Here is a 19,124-nt window from a genome sequence, read left to right as displayed (position 1 = left end):
TGTGCACAGTTTATGTTCTTTTACAAGAACTGTCATTTGATCTGGCACTGTTTGTGGGTCATGCCAACTATTACAAGCCCAGGTCATACTGGGAGGAAAAGGGTTGGCATTATGAGTGTTTAATTTCATCAGGAGGGGACAATCCTCATTGGACTCACTCCAGTGAGTCAATCCCTTTGAATAAGTCATTAATGCACTGAGGGTTAATGTGTCTCCCCATTACCCCTCTGAGGGTCAGCTTGACCTTATCTCAGAGAAAACCTTTCAACAGGTCCGGGTTACACAGAAAACTTTTCAACAGGTCTGATGTGCCCAGGACAACACCGAGAGGAGAATTATCATTACAGTCTCATGACTGTAATGTCAGTGACAGGACTCGAGGAAACAGCATGAAGCTGTGTCAGGGCAGGTTTAGGGTAGAGAATGGGAAAACATTCTTCACCCAGAGGTTGGCTGAGCACTGGAACAGGCTCATGGAAGTGAGCCATGGAAGTGGTTATAACACCAAGCCTAGCAGTGTTGAAGACACATTTGGACAAAGCTCTCCAGCGGCATATTCTGATTCCATGATAATTTGGCTGGGCCTCGGCAGCAACACCCTTCAGTAAGCCACTGAGGGTCAGCGTCCCTTTCCCCACTACCCTCGGGGGGTCGCTCAGACTTCCTCCTGGAGGAAAGCTCGCGACAGGTCAGGGTCAGGCCACAGAGCCCTACAACAGCTTTGGACCGTAGGGATGGCTCCAGCACCAGACCCGAGGGACCCTGTCGGTACCGCCAGTTCAACTCTGCTGCCCTCTGCCCTCACCCCTCTCCCCCCTCGCTCCCCTCCCTCCGCGCCTCGCGCCCGCCGAGGGGCGGAGGCCCCGCCCCGCCGCGAGCGCGGAGAGGAGGAGGGGCGGGCCCGCGGGCTCAGCTCGGCCCCGCCGCGCCCCGCGACGTCCCTCGCTCCCATCGGGCACCTCCACCGGCCGCCGTCATCGCCAACCCTCCCCCACCCCGCCCCCCGTCTTCTACCGAGACGCTCCGGTTGTGGGGGTGACCCGCGCTCCGCACGGCCCCGGGCCTGCCCGTCGCTCCGCCCCCGGGCCGTCCGGTGACAGTCGCGACCGCCGCGGGAGGTGGCGGCGGAGGAGCAGGAGGAGGCCGGAGCCGGGATGTCCGGGCAACAGCAGCAGCAACAACAGCCGCCGTCGCCGCAGCTTTCTTTGGCGGCCGCCGTTCCCCCGCCGGCGCCGGGGATCCCCTCCGCCGCCGCAAGCCCCGGCCCCGCTCCGGCCGCCGCGCTCCTGCTCCACCCGNCGCGGGGGGCGGCGGTGCCGGCGCCGCGCTGGGCCTGCCGGCGGGGAGCGGCACCAGCGCCCCGGCGCCCTTCCCGCACGGAGACCCGGCCCTGAACGAGCAGGAGAAGGAGCTGAAGCGGCGGCTGAAGAGGCTCTACCCGGCCGTGGACGAGCAGGAGACGCCGCTGCCCCGCTCCTGGAGCCCGAAGGACAAATTCAGTTACATCGGCCTCTCGCAGAACAACCTGCGGGTGCACTACAAAGGTGAGGAGGGGCGGCCCGCGCCGCCGCAACACCCCCTGACCCACCCGGGGCCGGGGGCTGCCCGACCCCTCCGTCGGGCAGTGGGCACAGGAGTAACAATAACAGGAAATAGCACACGCTCCTCTCCCTCCTCCTTCCCTGTTTTCCGATCCCCTAAATTTCCCCCCGCAGCGTGGAGATAAGGGGCTTGTTTTCCCTTATTTCAGGTTTATTTTTCTCTCCTTTCCCCTCCCCCCCCCGTTTTTGTCGCCGTGCGGGGAAAGGGGGGGGACACAAGGGGCCGCCCCCGCCTCCTTATGCTTCTGGAGTGGGCATTATGTAAACTCCGAGACTTCCTCCGTGGATTCAGGTATCGCCGGAACGTTTGGGTCGGAGGCAGGAGAATAAAGGACGCTCGGCATGACGTGTCCTGTTTATGGTAATGAGCGAGAAAAAGAAGTGGCTGCTTTTCCCCCCCCCCCCCCCCCCCCGAGAAGAGCAAGGGTTAAATGGAGTTAAGAGCAGCAAGCGTTAAGCTATTGAACACGGAAATGACGGGAGGGGAAAGCACTGAGAAAAACACGGTTTATTTTTAAGCTGTGAAAAAAATGACTTTAAAGTCACTGGTAATAGGCTTGCCTAACTATTGCACAGAGTGATTTGAGGGAAGGAACGACAATAGGACTTAACCTTAATAAAGGTGACTGAAACTTTGTTCCTAGACGTTTCACAGTTAAAGTTACAGATTTTCAAATAAAAGGTAAAAGACAGTATGCTTTTGTATTGAAAAATAACATCAGCAAGAGGCATTAGAAGAAAAACTTGTGTTGATTGTTATGAAATGTCATAAAACCTGGAAACATAAGCCTACACTCTGACCTGAAAAAACACAGACACATCTGGTGTTCTAGGCCCAAAGTCCTGAAGTAGAAGTAAAACCACTTCTGAGTTGGCTGTGAAGAGCTGGATCTTTTGTCAATCTGTAGTCAAATGAACGTAGTGGGAGGGGAAAAAAACAACCGTGCAGTTACCCTTTCTCAGAGTTTGCAGTGGAGAAATTCAAGGGAAATCTCGATAAACATGTTACTGTTTAATCGGAGGAGGAAAACGGCAACACAAACACATGGCAGGATTTGGCTGCCATGAAAGGATTAAATGTACTCTGGGAGACTTTTTTTTTTAATAGAGAGGTTTTATTATTACACACAAAATACTCTGTTAAAAATGCTAAGTTTAATGCACTGTACTAAGATAATAAAGGAGCTTGATGACTATAGAGCAGGTTTCTGGGAGGCACCAAGTGATTTAAGGATGTGTAATTTAATACTCAACTCTGAATTTCCTGGCTTTTGTTCAATGTTTTATGACCTTGTATTTTTAGAAACATTTTGTATTTTCTGGTGCTTAGTGGCAGTGGGTTGTTTGGTTTTGGTGTTTTTTTCTTCTAAGATGATCACAGCTTTGTGGCTATCAACTCCTTCTGCTGGTTTGTTTTGCTTTGGCCAACTTCTTTTTCTCATAGGCTAAAATTTAGAGGTTGAACCTCTGTGATCTCTCAGTGTTATTGCAGAAGTATATTTTTAGGCTTTCCTTGTGCTATCCCTGTTTTTCCTCACTTACCTTCTTTGCCGTGGTGTTAAGGAAAATCATTGCCTCAAAGAAGTTAGAGAAGTCGTGAAGCACAGTTAATAGGACATGACAATGAAATACCTTTACTCTAACTCTTAAATAATGGTAAGTGCTGAAGGTTGAAGAGTTCCTAGGTTAGCCCAAAGGACCCTGAACAGGAGAGATGCCAGTATGACATGTCCGTGCTTTTCTTTTTCCTAAGTGCAGATGGGAGTAAATGGCTTCTTAAGTGGCCCATCTTTTCTTCTGGGTAATTTAATGAAGGTGGCTATTAGGGCAACTCCTGTTTATATTAAGCAGCCTGGTACCTGGAGTTGCTAACTGGGCTAAGCAGTGAATGGTATCAGAGTATTTCTACCTGAGAACCAGGGGGCAAACATGCTGAACATCTCCTGCCTTTTCTCCCTCCTGCATCCTTCAGCCCTAAGAATACAATAAAAGGGGAGAAAATGAGGAGAGTAGGGGAAGATGGCAAGTAAGAATGTGCTTAGCCCTGTGAAATAGTGTTTCTACAAATCAGTTTCAAAAGAAAGCTCTCGTAGTATCTTTTGTAATATTGACAATTTCAGTGCTTTTGAAATTGCCTAAGTAGTAGTGGAAGAACACTGGATTTTTTTTAAAGGAAATATGAATTTTATATTGAGCAGGGATAAAGAATTGTTGTATTCTTGACCAAAATACTCAAGGAAAAAGATCAATCTGTCCAAAGAAGCCAGTAACCTAAAGCAATTCTTACTGTTTTCTATTACTGTAGTATAGGTACCCTGTACACTTAAATTTTCTCTTCTGCCTCTTTAGATTTCTGGCTATAGAACTGTTTTTCTGGAGTAATTTCCTTCTGTGACTGATAGGAGGCAGAAAGTGTTAACAGCAGTGCTTTGCCTTCACCTTGGGTGTGTTGGGGTTGCTGAAGAAATGTGTGAGGGGAACAATCAGCACAAAAGCTTTAGAAGTTATTTTTCATATAGTTACCTTCTTATTTTAATGTGCTGATGTATTGCGAGTAGTGAGATTTTTGTTTCATTGGTTTGTGAGATGGTCCTCTCGATGTAATTTCTGAAGATTCCTTTTGTTTTCTTGCTTACCAGTGGACAAGTTGTATGGAAACATGAAGTTCAGTAGATGTCTCTTTCTACCCATTGCAGCTGAGATGTTTTGTGTTCTGCATTTCTGGTCCTGAAGATTTTTGCAAGCATCCTACAGAGTGCTTAAGAAATGAAAACTGCCACAAAACCAGGCCATTGATCTAGTGGTGGAGGTTTTAAAAAAAGGAATATAGTCTAGCATCAGGAAGAAAGCTCTTCAAATTTTGTTAAGGTCAACAAACCCAAAAGTCAGTGCTTTTTTGTGCTATCTCTCAGAATCGTAGTGTTACTTGGAAAGGAAAACTTAAATGGGGTGGTGTTTTTGTTTAGCAGATTAGGTAGCTTTGTTAAAGTCTTGATACAAAATACATAGACAATGGCATCAGTGATACCATAAATATATGAAAGTCTATACCTAGAGTATTTTCGTTTTTCCTGTGGACAGACATACATTTTTGTATTGCTGCCAGTTAGCTGTGCAAGCTGATAGAAAGCTAACGCTGTCTCACTACCTGTTGTTTGTGGTGTGTCTTTGTAAGGGAGACAGTGAAAAACTGTATCAGGAAAAAAATTGATGTCATTTCACTTAATTATAATTTTTACAGTCTGAGCTGTGGTAAGTCGTAAAGAAAGCATAAGTGCATGCTGCACATAAAGCATGCATTACTGCACAAAATTACATAGCTAGTGAGGCAAGACATCTTTAAAAATATTCCTGCATATTTCTAAAATATTCAGAGTTAGCATATGGATCCTGTTGAAAAACAGGGAATTCATAAATGGTGTATGTGATATGAAAGGTCCACTAGACAGACAAATTAGGTTTCCAGCAGGTAGTGATCTATACTATGTGGTGTAAAGAGATAAAAACACAGTCAGTGCAGATTTGTAACCATGGAAGAAACTATATACAGAATTACGTGAACAGACAAAATAATTGGTGCTGAAGTCATGGAAACTCCTATAGAAACTTCACTTAAATAAATCTTGTGACATTTGTCCAAAAAAGCTGGAGAAAGTTATGCAATTTTGAGTAAGCTGCCATTGCATGAACTTTTTCTAATATATCACAGGCCAGGGGATCTTAGCCAGACATTTATTTACAGTGCAGTTGCCTTTGAACTGTCTGTAGTGCAAAACAAAAATACACTATTTTTCAGTGCAAATTATGCATTCTGTTTCCTGTTGGAAAAAGAAGAGGATTCTATACTAATAATTCTGTGTTGTCACTCAGTGTTACAAGGATGGTGTCAATTTTTCTTGCGGAGAACACTCAGGGTACACTCAGTACAGTTTGCCTGTTTTGGACAGCCTTGTAGCTCTGAGATGTCTTGCTTTTTTTTTTAACTGGGGAAGAAGTTAAAGTAAAATTAGTAATTTGTGTATTTTGATTTGGTTTTTTTTCTTAGAATTATAGAATCATTAGTTTGCAAAAGAGCTCTAGAGTCCAACCACAAACACAGTACTGCTGAGTCCTCGACTTAACTGTGTCCCCAAGTGCCACATCTACAGGTTTTGTAAATACCTCCAGGGGTGGTGATTCAATCACTTCCCTGGGCAGCCTGTTCCGTTCTTGTCTCAGTGAAACTTGCCTAATGAATACAACAGAAGATTAGGCTTTGATTATTTTATTTTTGGCAGTGTGAGCAAGTCATTGAACCACCTGTTGGAAATAACTGCAGTTCAGCTTAGGTAAACTTCGTTTAAGGATTTAAACTGGATAAACATGCTTACTTCTGTCTAGGTAGGTGCTCCCATAGATTTCTTTTGGACTATTTGGTGTGTATGCATTATAAAGATTTAGGTTCAAAGATTATCTTTTTTGAAAGCAGAGATGGCTTCTCCAAACATGTTTGTATCTGAATTAGGTTTTTTTCCAAGTAGATAGAATTAAAATTTATATTAATTTCACTGTAATTTTGCTTAAGTAGTAGTGATACTACTGACTAAAAATCATTAGTGTGAGTGCTTAAAAAATGATAAAAAGCATGGTCAGCTTATGGTTGTCAAACACTTCTAATGAAAGCCCAAGTGAAAACAGTTCTAGTAAATGAACTTACATATGATCTGGTTTACATTGTAAAGTTTAAGATTTGCAGATCTGTTTTCTCTTCACTGCCCCCAGTGCATCTGTTTGCAGAGTTCTCTTTTTAATGCTGAAAATCCTTATTGTTAAATAGTACATACTTCAAAAGTGTTCTTTTAAATACTCTACCTATAGCTTGTGACTGTCGAAGGGGTCTGTGGTGGGGAAACATTGGGCAGTGTTTGTGTGATCTACTTCAGGTGTTTGGAACCTCCGATTCAGAAGTTCAGAGTTGGGTGTCGAAGTTGTTTTTTACTCACAAGCAAGGAAGTGAGGATTCAGGTTACCAAAGGCTGTGGCAGCAGTAGAATACATCAAGTTAATGGGCCACTCGGCTCAAGAGTCCCATTGGTGACAGTGGTTGCAAGGCCCTGAGAAAAAATCTAAAAACATGTTGGGCATAAGCGGTGTATGTCTGTTTCCCCTCTCGGCTTCCAGCCATTTTAAGCTGAAGGACATTCGGAACTCAAGGCAGTGTCTCAGTTAACTGCAGTTCTAGAAACTTACCCAGTGTTCTCTTAAAAGCTAACATCTCTAGTATCCTCTGGTAAGAAATTTTGCAGTTCAGCTAACTGTTCCATTAAGAGCCTCTTTCTTGTTTTAAAGCAGGCTGATAGGATCTCATGACCACACGTAATTCAGTGTAGCCTGGTGGTACTGAAAGACTTAACTACCATGTTTAGACAGTATGAAGATACTTGGAATATTGGAAAGTAGTTAACTGGATGATATTTAGCCTTCTCCTAGGCTTAATTGTATGTAAGTACAAATAAAAGCAGTATGCTCAAACAGTAAAATGGGATCCATAGGAGATTATGTTAAAAGGACAGCAGTTCTAAATTTATGGTGTCTTCTGTTTTAATGGGATGAAAGTAGTTTTGGGCACTGACTTCCCCAAGCATGTTGCTTCATCACATGAAGTGTTTGGCAATACTGGTAAGGTGTCCTGTTACTTCTGCCCCTCTGTTGGCCTCTTATTTGCAGTGTGACAGCTGTGTGTGGCTGTGTTGTGAACTGGATCAGGGAACTGATCTGCTGCTTAAAAAAATCTGGTAGGTTTCTTAAACCCTGATCAGCTAATCAATCTGGTTCCTGGTTATGTCCTTGCAAATAAATGCCTGGATTGGGAAGGAGGTGGGAGAAGGGGAGTTTCAGGAAGAGGTGTTAAGAATGCCTTAAATAGATATTGTTGCCAAACACTTAGATTTGATTTCACAAAGCTCAGTCTGCTGGGTAATAGATTTACATTTTCAATAATATTTGGCTTGTTCCTACTGCTTTAGTCTTTTCTATGTGGAAGACTTTCCCATATAAGGAGAATGACTCAGACTGAAACTACACAGATTGTCAAGTGCATGGAGTAACCAAGGGAACTTCTTTGGAGTCTATTTAAAAGTAAAAACCTAAAGACATTTTAAAAGAAGGTATTTTTCCTTCCTCCAATGCATTGCTTAATTGGACTTCTTTGAACTTCAGGGATGTCTTAGGAGTTCAGTGTTCTGCCCTTTTAGCTGAAGGATTTCAACATACTTAGGCATGATAATCTGTAATAGCTAAATAGTGATCTACCAGAATTTGAAAACCAAGCAAACTTATGGAAGCTCTAACTAAGATTATGTACTTGGTTATTACACTGGTTGTCACAGCTTGAGGAAATAACTTAAAAGTAGTGAACAATAAAATGTGTTGTGTATGGAAGAGTAAATTACTCGTTTTTCCTCATGTGATACATCATATCAACATGCAGAAATCAACATGCAGAATGTAGGCAGCAAACTTAACATTGTCAAACCTGTGAGGTGATTGAAGGATCTCTACACAAAATGTTTAGTAGTACTAGCAAAACACTGAAGCGAGCAATGGATTTGCACTCAGAAAAGTAAGGTGGTTGGCCACTTGTGTTTAGGTAGTTGCACACTGGGGTGAATCATTAACATCAGAGAAAACATGGTAGGTTAAACCTAGTGTCAGTGGGTGAAGAATTTGTGGTGTGCAAAAAGGTTTTGGTTGCTGGTGCAGCCATGGTGAGAGTTCTCCCTGGCTGAGCACGTGCCATTGGTTAGGAGCTGGTGGGTGCTGGCTCTGGAGGCTGGTAAGCACTGACAGTTCTATGAGCATTTGCACAAGGGAGCACTGTGCTCAGAGGTTCTGCATCGGTCAATCCCTGACCCTCTGCCCTTAGAGGTTTTGTTACTGTGGGCCAGCTGGGCCTTATCTTTCTGCCTCCCCAGGCTGTCATTCTCCTACAGTTTCTTTGCTGTGTGACCTGACTTGCTGCACCTGAGACATGATTAATCTGAGCCTGAGCAGTAATACCATTGTTAATGCCCCTGAAAGAAGTGTGTTTGGTTGTTGGATGTTTGCATATGCAGATCATTTGCTATGCAGGTGCAGTAGGCCTCCCTGTCTGGACTGGAAATGACAGCTGGAGTGCTGCAGCACAAGTGATTTGTACAGGACACTCAAAACAGGCAGCTCCTTTCATCATGCTACAGATCCACTTCAAGAGTAGGCATGGGATCTGCATGAATTATTCTTATGGCAGTGACAGTCTGTTCTTGGTTTCCATCTTACTGAATTACCTTACCTCTTGCCATGATGCAATATACTTTTCATCTTGTATGTTAAATTTTTCTAAACTATGTCCAGTGGCCCCATGCATGACTGTCACACAAAAATTGAGGAGTTTGGGTGTACTTGGGAGACGCTGTGCTTGCTTGAGCAGGTTGTTGCTAAAACAAGTCATCTGGTCAAAAGCCTGCTTCCAGGTTGCTTTTGGAAAGGGCTGTGAAGAGGATGACACATTCAGAAGGTTGGTATTAGGAGAATGCAAGTGGCTCTTGGGTTTAGGTTGAAAATCCTGAGTAGACAAGAGCTGAAATTGGGCATTATTGTGGCAGAGCTAATGTGTAGTGAGCCTAATAAGAAAAAGGAGTAGGAGCTGCATGAGCTTAGTTGCAGGCTGTATGGCTTAATGCTGTCCTGAAACGATGTTGGAATGTGGAAATTGATTGTGAGTAGCATGTTCTGTATAATGACTGATGTTTATTCTGGAGGACATTAGAATTGATGTGTCTTCAGTAAGCTGTAGATTCAGAAGTACTAAACTTTAGATGAAACTCTCTTACATTGTGTTTCAGTCTACAAAAATGAGTAAGCCCTGTGCATTTGAGAAATCACATAGTTCTTTCAACCACAGATGGCCTTTTGTCAATCGTGTTACTTAGAATGGTGAAACTTTTTCCTGGTTTCCCTTTAAATAATTGTAGAACCTATTTGGATTACTACATCCAGGACTTCTTTTAGCATCCTTGGTTGCAGTACAGGTGCTTACACTATTTGAAACAAAATACTCCAGCGTAAAAATCAGGTTGATTAAAATATTGTATGTTGTTTGCTCATTGCCTAAGTCTTTTGTTTTGAGTAGTTAGCATGCATAGCTTTGAGTCACCTTCTGCAATTAACTAAAATACATTTTTTGTGTGTTTTGAATGCTCTTGTTTTTCAGGTCATGGAAAAACTCCAAAAGATGCTGCTTCTGTTCGAGCTACGCATCCTATACCTGCAGCCTGTGGCATATATTATTTCGAAGTTAAAATCGTCAGTAAGGGAAGAGATGGGTAAGCAGAGTACATTATGAATTAATTATTTCTTGAAATACTGCCTTACATCATCTTTCAGTCAACAGTTGTCTTTGGTATCAAAACTTATTTTCATGTTTTACCACTTTATATAGCTTGATTCCTTATTCTTGAGAAGTTGCACTCTTATATTTGATTCTTTTAAGAGAGCTGATTGTGGTATTTATTGTCCACTGATTTGTGGACAATAAATAACACAATCAGCTCTCTTAAAAGAATCATCTCATTTTTTCTTGACAAAAAGTTAGAGTTTGAATGGCTGGTTTGACCCTCCTGTTACCTTTAAAGGTGTTGGGTTTTGGCTATATGGATTTACAGACATTCATGTAATTTTTAGGGTGTGTAGCAGACCAACTTATTTCCCCAGTGTGATCTTTTCATGGATGTCATATCAGTTTTGAAACAGAAAGTTATTCTTAAGGCTACTTGTTGATGAACAGTAATAAGATTAAAGGGCAATATTCTGAATAAGTGCCTGGGAATTTGTCACCCTATGGAAGGAGCAAGAATTGATGAGTAAGAAGCTGCTGCTTCCCATAATAAATCTGAATTATCAGTCTGTTGAAGCACAAGTGATACATGCTTTTAAGTCTGCTGAGGCAGATAGAATCTCACCTGGGAAAGTCTTGAAGTGCTAATGAAATCTCTGCTGAAGCACTTTAGTTCCTTTTCATCTTTCACTGCTTTTGGTAGAGGATGTGTGTTAATTCTGATACACTGTAGGACTGCTTTCTGTTCTGAATGTGCTGTAGTACATTCTCTGGTTCTGCTTCAATGTTGTAGTCAGGACTGGCTGTCCCTGTTCTAGGTACTGTACAAGCATGTTGCAGGTGCTTATGCTCTCCTGTGAAAGTAAATCTTGAGAGAAAAGAATTATGGATGAAATTCAGTGCCTTTGTCTTTTCTTTGTCTTGCTGCAGTTTGTTTCTTTCATTTTCCCAGAGCCCTGTAAGCCTTCTGTAAGTCAGAAACAGTATTCAAACTTCTTTGTTTTCCTCATAGTATTTCATAATGATATTTTGAAGGAATAGCCTCTCAGTAGTAGCCTCTCTGCAACTTTGTAGGTGCATTTACTAGTTTGTTGTTATTTCTGTTCTCAAAAGTTATCCCTGGGAGAGTTCTTTGCTATGAAAATCTTATATCCATAGCTGCTTTTGTTACCCTGTGAAGACCTAATTATTTTAAATTGAGGTGGTAGAAATTAGTTTTTCAAGTAACATTCTGCTACCAATTTTAGGAACACCTTCATTTTTTGGGGGGGTGTGAGTGGGTTTTTTGGTTTTGGGGTATTTTTAATTTTAAGAACATTTTGTAAAAATGTATCCTGTTGCTGTGTGTTAAGGAGAGGTTCTTATTGTGTATTGCTGGTGGTCTCTTCTTGAAATAGTTTTCTTCCTAATTAGTTTGGAAGGTAGCTTTTTTGAAGTGATGGATTTCACTTGGATAATGGATATGTGGGTGTGTCATTTTGCTTAGCTCCTCTAACACTTTACTGTAGATACTTTGTGTTGGATTTTAGTAATTTTAAATTCAGTAAGGCAACCCTGCAAAAGTGGGAAAACATCACTGAGTAAAGTTTTTCAAGGTTTTGTATTTAAATGGTTACTTGTGAGATGTAACATCAGGTCATAGCTTGCAGGTCTCATAGCTATGACCTGCACAGTTGCCTGCTGAGATTGCATAAAAAATGGAGGGGTACTTGTTTCAGTTAATACTGCCTCATCCTTGTTTCAGCCTTGTGACCTTCATTTAGTGTCACTTTCTGAAACACTTGGCTGCATAATGAGTTGAGATGTTAATTTATTTCACTGTGTAAGATAGTATGGTAGCTGGGAAATACTGTACACACAGCTAAAGCCAAATGTAGCTTGGCTGATGAAGACCAGGAGTCAACATGTGGCACCTCACTGGATGTTAAATGTGTATCTCTAGACCCTGTTCTCAGGTCCAGGAGGTCTTTGATGAGGTGCTGGATGAATCTCTTACAGTTCAGGGTTACCTTGCATTCAAACGAATACATTTTTCCAAGATAAGTAAACTGGGGAATTTAATGCGGAGAAATAGGACTATACAAACCAATTTCTGTCAGTTTGGATTTATTAGTTCTTTTTCACTGCCTGTTGTGTTTCACCTGGCTTGCTCCAGGTACATTTTTGCCATTTTTGTTTCTTTTTGTCATCTGATAATGGGAACAGAGTTCAGGAGGACCATATCTGTAGAAGACCAGCATGTAACTAATTGGGTCAATTAGCTAAAATGCCTTACTTGCAAAATCACGTGTTCTCAAGGTGTTAGCCTAGCTGTAGAAGCAGTAGAGCTGTATTTTACAGTACTGTTTAAAGTAAATCCTAGCCTACCCAAGGCAACTGAGATATCTATCTGTAAGCTGAAGTACAGCTTCCAACTTTCATAAATGTCAATGGATAATTTCGTGCTGTTTGTTTGGAGTTCCCTACTTAGCAAGACTTGACTGAAATAATCAAAAACCCTTTACTAAAAACCTGCTGTAGGAGATCCATTTTTCATGTTATTGTAGTACTTGAAGGTGCTGCTCCTGGAATCTGATCTTGCATATCTGAAAGTATCAGGGCAAAAATTATCCTTTTTTGAAGAAATGCAGCTGCTTTTTGTTTAGGGTGTGCATGTAGCATAGCTTCTTGTTTCTGTGTTTGAGCACAGAATTGGTTTTGTCACTCTAATGACCTAGGTCGTTAAATTCTTTAATGCATATAGGTGAGTAACTGGATTGAGTAGAAATTTGAAGGTGTGCAATAGGTTAATTTTGCAGAAGTTTGTGACCAACTTTGAGAACATTATGAACACACTGGAGAAAGTGTGAAAAAACCGCTTTACTAGGAAGGAAGACCTGGATATGGGAATTGGTGTTGCAGAGCAGATGAACAGCGAAGTTGCTTTTTGATACCTCCATGTGGTGTGATAGAGTCAGTAACTGATGGTACTGGATGAGAAAAAGGGAAGTGAGAATTAAGTTCAGTAAATGTAGTAAGGTTGAAATATCATTCAAACAAAATCTGTCTTGGTATTTGTAGAATGTTTGACACAAGCAGTCCTAATGTGCTGCTACAGTACAGATACGTGAAATAATTACCTAGATATCTTTGAATTCTTGCTGAAAGTTCTAACCAACTGTCATATCGCTTTGTAAATATTTTCCTGTTGTTCTTTATTTTTTCAGTTTTCTTTCTTAGTTTCATGTTGTCTTTTGTAGCCTAAGGGCTTCTATTTATATATAATCTCTCCTTTTATACTCTCTTTGGCTTTGCTTTGTTTGGCTCATGTGGAACATTGTGGATGGTTATGTGAGCAATTGGAGACAGTAACAGTAGAAGGGTAATGGGTGTATGGGGAACAGTACTGAGGTGATGATTAGAAAGCATGGTAGGAAGGGGACTATTAACTAACAGTAAGTTATGTCTGCATCTCCGTTGAAATGTCCAGTTAACTTAAAAATAAATAAAAAAATTTGGCCAGGAGAAGCAGCAGTCTCTGAACACTCATTGAGTTGATGTCCCTTTTCCCAGTTTGTGTGACTGTTTGTGTCAGCTTCATGCTAAACCTGATTGGATAACTTATTTTCCAAAAGCTGATCTCCAGAGTGAGTTTGTTTTCTTTCAGTTTTTTTCCCCAGTATGGTTGTTTGTATCGTTTCATGAGTAGCTGTGACAGCAAAAGAGGGTGAAGCTAGGAGCAGAAGGAATCTGAAACAAAGGAACTGGGAATGCTACTTTGGGTCACAGTATAGCTTATGCCCATTAATTTTAGTTTAAATACAGCCTTTTGGCTTTTGAAATCTATCACCAGGAGAAACCTGTTTATTTCCCAGGGAAAATAAACTTCTGGGAACAATACTTCTATCTTCCATGTCTTGAATTTCTACCCATTCTTATTCATTGATTTGTAAATACAATTAATAAGAATGGGCAAATGATAGTAATACCATATACTTCTAGACAGTCTTCAGTGCTTTTAGAGCAGCTGAGGAAGATGTATGCTTAAAATGCAAAATCACAGAATCATAGAATTGTTTGGGTTGGGAGGGACTTTAAAGATCATTCTGTTCCAGCCCCGCTGCCAAGGGCAGGGACACCTTCCACTAGACCAGGTTGCTCAACGCTCCATCCAGCCTGGCCTGGAACACTGCTGATTTTTTTTTTAAAGAAGAATGAAACAAGGACTGGGAGTTGTAAGCCATCCAGAAGAATTGATGAAAACTAAGTTTAGAAAGGCTGTATCCTTTCAGCGGATAGCACTGAGCTTAGACTTCTGTGAGCAGGGTTGTTTAGTCTGTGGTGTGGTGGTGCTGATGCAGATCTTCATGGCCAGGCTTTATAGCACCATGTGTAAGTTCTGCTAAATGTAGTGCACTAAAATAAAATGTTAGTACAGCAATTTATGCAAGTAATCAGTATGTTTTTAGTAAAGCAGTGTTAATAAGGCATTAGAGACTTGTTACACTATGGCTGGTTTTTAACACTGGATATACAATCAGTCATCTGTTGTTTTGGCAGTGTCTTGTGTAGTATGTGTTGTGTATGTGATGAAGTAGGTGGTGAAGCAAAAAAGGAAAAACTATCCAAAACAAAAATACCATGAGAATTAAGTTTCATGACACCTATGCCTGTGGCGGAGCCTGAACTGTTTTAGAGTGTTTGAGTCATAAATGCTTTGTTGTCTTCTAGAGGATGTATGTGTAGCTCTTCAAACACAAACTGTACTTTTATATTACAAGTTGTTTGTGTTGCAATAAGCTGGCTTTTCCTTTAGCATCCAGTATACTCATTTTCTTGTTCAACAGAAGCATTAACCAATAAACAAAATACGTGACCTCGTCAATTGCTGGTTGGTTTGTATTTGTTTTGTACATTACTAATGTACATCAAATATTTTACGCAGTCCTAAAACCTACTTTTATGCTTCTAATATATCTTCAGCAGCTATTTGTTACAAGAACAGGCATTTGTTAAAACAACGTGCAAAACTTCACTCAGTCTCTATTTACATATAAGTAGGCCTTGCAGCATTATTAGCAGAGTACTTGTGTATAGGGTAGAATCTGATAAGGTCTGAAGTATCCTTCTTTCATTAGTGTGTTTATTTGAATTGTAGCAGCTGCAAGAAGAGATCAGGTCATGAATCAGCAAGTGTATTTTTTCTTAAACTATAGCAGTAATTAATCTTTTACCCGAATGTATGAGACCAGAGTTTGACAGAAACGAACATTAACTAAATGTGTAATAAGATTGTTTGAGGTTTGTGTTTACCTGGTCACAAATATTCGAACTGTGACAAAGGTTTTCTGTCTTTGTTGGTGTATGCTAGGAATTGAAAATTATATAAAAAGAGAGTTAAGATAATATATCTAATTTCTTGGTCTTAGCTGCTTGAAAAATCTTTTACTTCTTTCTTCTGGAGCTCATTCACATAAATATAGTGTATAGATCATAACTTTACTGTAGCCCACATTTACATTATATTATTTTCTTTGCAACTATTCTTGTCTGACAATATGGTCCCCAAAAAGGCTCTAGTCCTTGGGGACAAGTCACAGGATGAAATGGTGAAACCTCAAAGTGGGAGGAATGTCAGTAAATGGGAATTCTTCTAGGAACATTAGAGCAATCACAAGCAAAATGTTACAGGAGTAACAGTTTCGAGCACTATGCAAAATGCCTGATATATTTTTGGTTTTTCTTCTCTGTGCAGGACTGCATTAATCTGAAACCTGGTTTTATCATGTTCAAAATACTGTTTCCTTGGAAATACTCCGTAAAATTAAACCTGTTTTCAATTTGAAATTAAAGACTCAAACTGTCTATGGCATATTTTGAAACATTTAAATAGATTAACATCTCATTTCTTATTGTGATTGTGCAGACAATAAGGATCTTGAATTGGCATATTTCTACAAAATTTTAATGCAGAGTATATTAAAGATAAATGTAGGTACCTTTTTAATGTGCCTTATTTCTGGCCTCAGTGTCAGCAAAGGCAGCATAGAAAACTACAGGAGAACACTATTCAAACATTTTATGTCATTGCAAGTCAGTTGCGAGGGCCCTATAGAAGTTCATTGAGTCTTCAAATTCCTACAGATGATGCATTTTTTTTCTCTTTGTCCTCTTTCCAAGAGACTAACATAATGATATAACAAACTGTACCTGTTATATAGCTTATATATTTTTTCAGTTTTACTTCTACTTTTCATAATAATAAATGCATTCAAAACATTAGGGTGTTTTCAGTTGCCTTATTTATGGCTGTAAACATCTGTTAGTGCTTTGTCTTAGGTTCCCTACAGATATTATGGTAACTTAAGTTTTAATTCTGTATGGTTGAAGTTGCTTCCTTTAAATGGATAGCATGTAGAGAATAAGGTACCACGTTGATAACTTACTTTTTGCAACTCCAAAAGAGTTGTTGAAGCATCATGTAGCAGTTCCCCAGGTTATAATGTCTTCAGTAGCATATGTAGGCACAATGGAAGTCAGAAGAAATTTGACTCTTTGCAAATAGCAGGTGACATTTCTGTAGTAGGGAGGCTATCACATACTATTATGTAAATATTTGCTAAATTATTTTGGTTGTCTTTATAAATACAGTATGGAATTTTTGGAGATTTTTTTTTTTCCTAGAGAAGTGATTATTTAGTACTTGAATTTATCTTCAGTCTTTCTGAGGTGTCTGTGGTTTGGTATAGTTTTTGAGATTGCTCTTTATGGAGTGAGCAGGATAGGATATATTAATCTGACTTCTGATATTTGTCAGCTTTCATATTGAAAGATCTTCCATATACCTTCAACATAGTGGCTACAAGATCAAATGGAAGACTTATAAATAAAAATCAGAGTTGTGTCTCTTTCTGGGTTTTGTTAATTTCTTGATCTTTTAGCATCTGCAGTTCTGTACCATCTCTTACTGCTGTTTTTCCCTTCTATTTGGCTCTGGCTCTTTTTATTTCTCACAATTAGTCTATTCAGGCATCCAAGTAGAAACTTTAGGCTCCAGCAAAAATGTAAATTTAGTTCTTTGACTAGGAAGATACTTGAGGAGAAAATAGTTACTGTGAGCTTTCTACTTAAACATTTCTCTGCAGAGAAGCCTAGGCTTTTCAGTATGTGTTACAGGAAAAAAGTAGGTATCATAATGCCTCTTTTTTGACATTTTCTCTTCTGCTTTGTGGTAAAAAAAAAATGAATCTTCAGCAAATTTTTAATTCTGTAGTTTTGTGGTGTTCCTAAAGTTTCTATATGACTTGTGAAATGTAAACTAGAAAATGTGCTGACACACTAAAATGGTAACCTATATCTTAATTGAACTGGACTGCAACAAGAATAAATACAATTTGAAGTTAAAAGAAACCAAGACTTCTTAAAATACTCTTGCTTTCTTGGTCCTTAATACCAATTTGGCTGTACTTTAAATTGTTTTCCAGCTATAGTCTATTATTTCAGACTCTCGTGGGTTGATTTCATGTCTTCCATAAGTGGTTGTTCGTTTTTTTATGAGATCCTGTAAGAGTTGAGCATGTTAATGAGGTGATGAGTAGCAGCCAGTGGGACTGAAATTGCTCAGAAAGAGGGGCTGCTTAATGAAACAGGCACCAGGCCACTTTGTGCCATTTGCCTGGAGAAATGATCCTCCCACTGCAAAGGCCAAGGATGTGTCTGGGTAGGGAGCTGAGGTGGAGGGACAGTCCTCAAGTACTGAGGGAGGCAGCATCAGAACCACACCATTGTTCACCCTCTCTGGTCTCTGAAGCCGTGCTGTGTCAGGACCATTTTTGGAAGGTGCTATAGGATGGACTGAGGGTGCTGCTTCGTGGTGCTGACACCTCCGCTTCCCAAGGACAGCTCTTATGGCCGACACAGCTGCAGACAGGAAGAACAGGAAGGTCCGCTTTGGTCTCCTAGACCAAACCTATTAATGTGACAGGACAGCAAGTGCATCATGAGCTGACTTAGAATATTCTGGGCCTGCATTGCACCTGGGCTGCTTGTTGTGATGCCCATCATTTTTGTCATAAACTAAGGGAGGAAAACTTAAATACATAGCTCTGCCACTCTTCTTCTTATCCTGACATGCATGAAATGTGAATTTTAAGCAGCAAACAGGAGAACAGTTTATGTACTTCCTTCCACTGAAGCAAGTCTTTGCAAACCCTGACTCTTGACCTAAACAAGGGTTAAGTGTCTTTAAAAATACAAACAAAAATGTCTGTTACAGGTGTTAAGAGAAGGTAAGAAAGTTACATGTAGTGGTTTGGGATAGATACAACTCCTGTTAATAAATTCTTGAGCATTTAAAGCCTGTCTGTCATGGTACTATTTTCCCCCTCAATTTGTAGTGTGCTAACCTAGTTGAACATGAAATTACCTATCTATCAACTCTAAAAAAGAATAAATTAGCTTAATTGATGAGCCTTTAATTTCGCTCACTTCAAACCATGAGTTGTAGACATTCCTTTTGCCTTGTGAAAGATGTCTATAGTAAATTCATTAGTTGCAATGTTTTTATCTAACTTCAGTTTCTATTAATAGCAAGTCTCCTTCACAAAATGGTGTTAACATTTCAAGTAGCTGTAAGTGAATCCCTGGGAAAAATACATAGTGTTAACATCCATCTTCTTCCTGAGATGGTGTTAGTGCCTAGTGCTTTCCAGTCACTATCAGTGGGTAAAGATTCCTTGTTCCTAGCTGTATTAAATACAGTTTGTCTGTGTTTACAGCTGTTACTGGGGAGGGTTGGAAGTTAGGATATCTGAGGAAGAAAACAGTGGTGATATCAAAATGTTGCCTAGACAATGATCTTCTATCTAATATTTTGAATTTTTGTGTAACCTTAGTCTTGTTGCTATAAAAATACTGAAATACCTTGATTGCATTTTAAATCTGACTTGCATTCAAAATTTTTTTGCAGTCAGTGGCATTCAAGTTATCTAAAATTGTTTTAAAAAGTAAACATCCTTTCTTTAATGAACAAGAGATTTTCAGTCTTCACATGAGTATCCTTCATGTATCAGACCTCAGACTATGCTAATAACAACTCTGCCTTTATTGTTTAAGACAAAAGCAAGGGCTTTCCACTTGTTGCTTTCATTTATAATTGTTTTGTTGAATCTGCTGCTGCAGTGGTGCCTCAG

At 40.2% G+C, this 19,124-nt stretch overlaps 1 protein-coding gene across 1 annotated transcript in view; it reads left to right on the top strand.

Annotated features, from left to right (window-relative positions):
* Window positions 1-919: 919 nt before the first annotated feature.
* Window positions 920-19,124, top strand: part of RANBP9 (RAN binding protein 9) — a 38,747-nt gene continuing 20,542 nt past the window's right edge. The window contains 3 exon segments of the mRNA XM_041413132.1: window positions 920-1,296; window positions 1,299-1,544; window positions 9,832-9,943. Of these exon segments, the coding sequence (XP_041269066.1) occupies window positions 1,155-1,296; window positions 1,299-1,544; window positions 9,832-9,943 (500 nt within the window). The 5' untranslated portion in view covers window positions 920-1,154.

This window comes from Onychostruthus taczanowskii, unplaced genomic scaffold (assembly GCF_017590055.1).
Source record: "Onychostruthus taczanowskii isolate IOZ18803 unplaced genomic scaffold, ASM1759005v1 scaffold40, whole genome shotgun sequence".
NCBI classification, from domain to species: domain Eukaryota; kingdom Metazoa; phylum Chordata; class Aves; order Passeriformes; family Passeridae; genus Onychostruthus; species Onychostruthus taczanowskii.
This window is presented reverse-complemented; position numbering and strand designations above follow the sequence as displayed.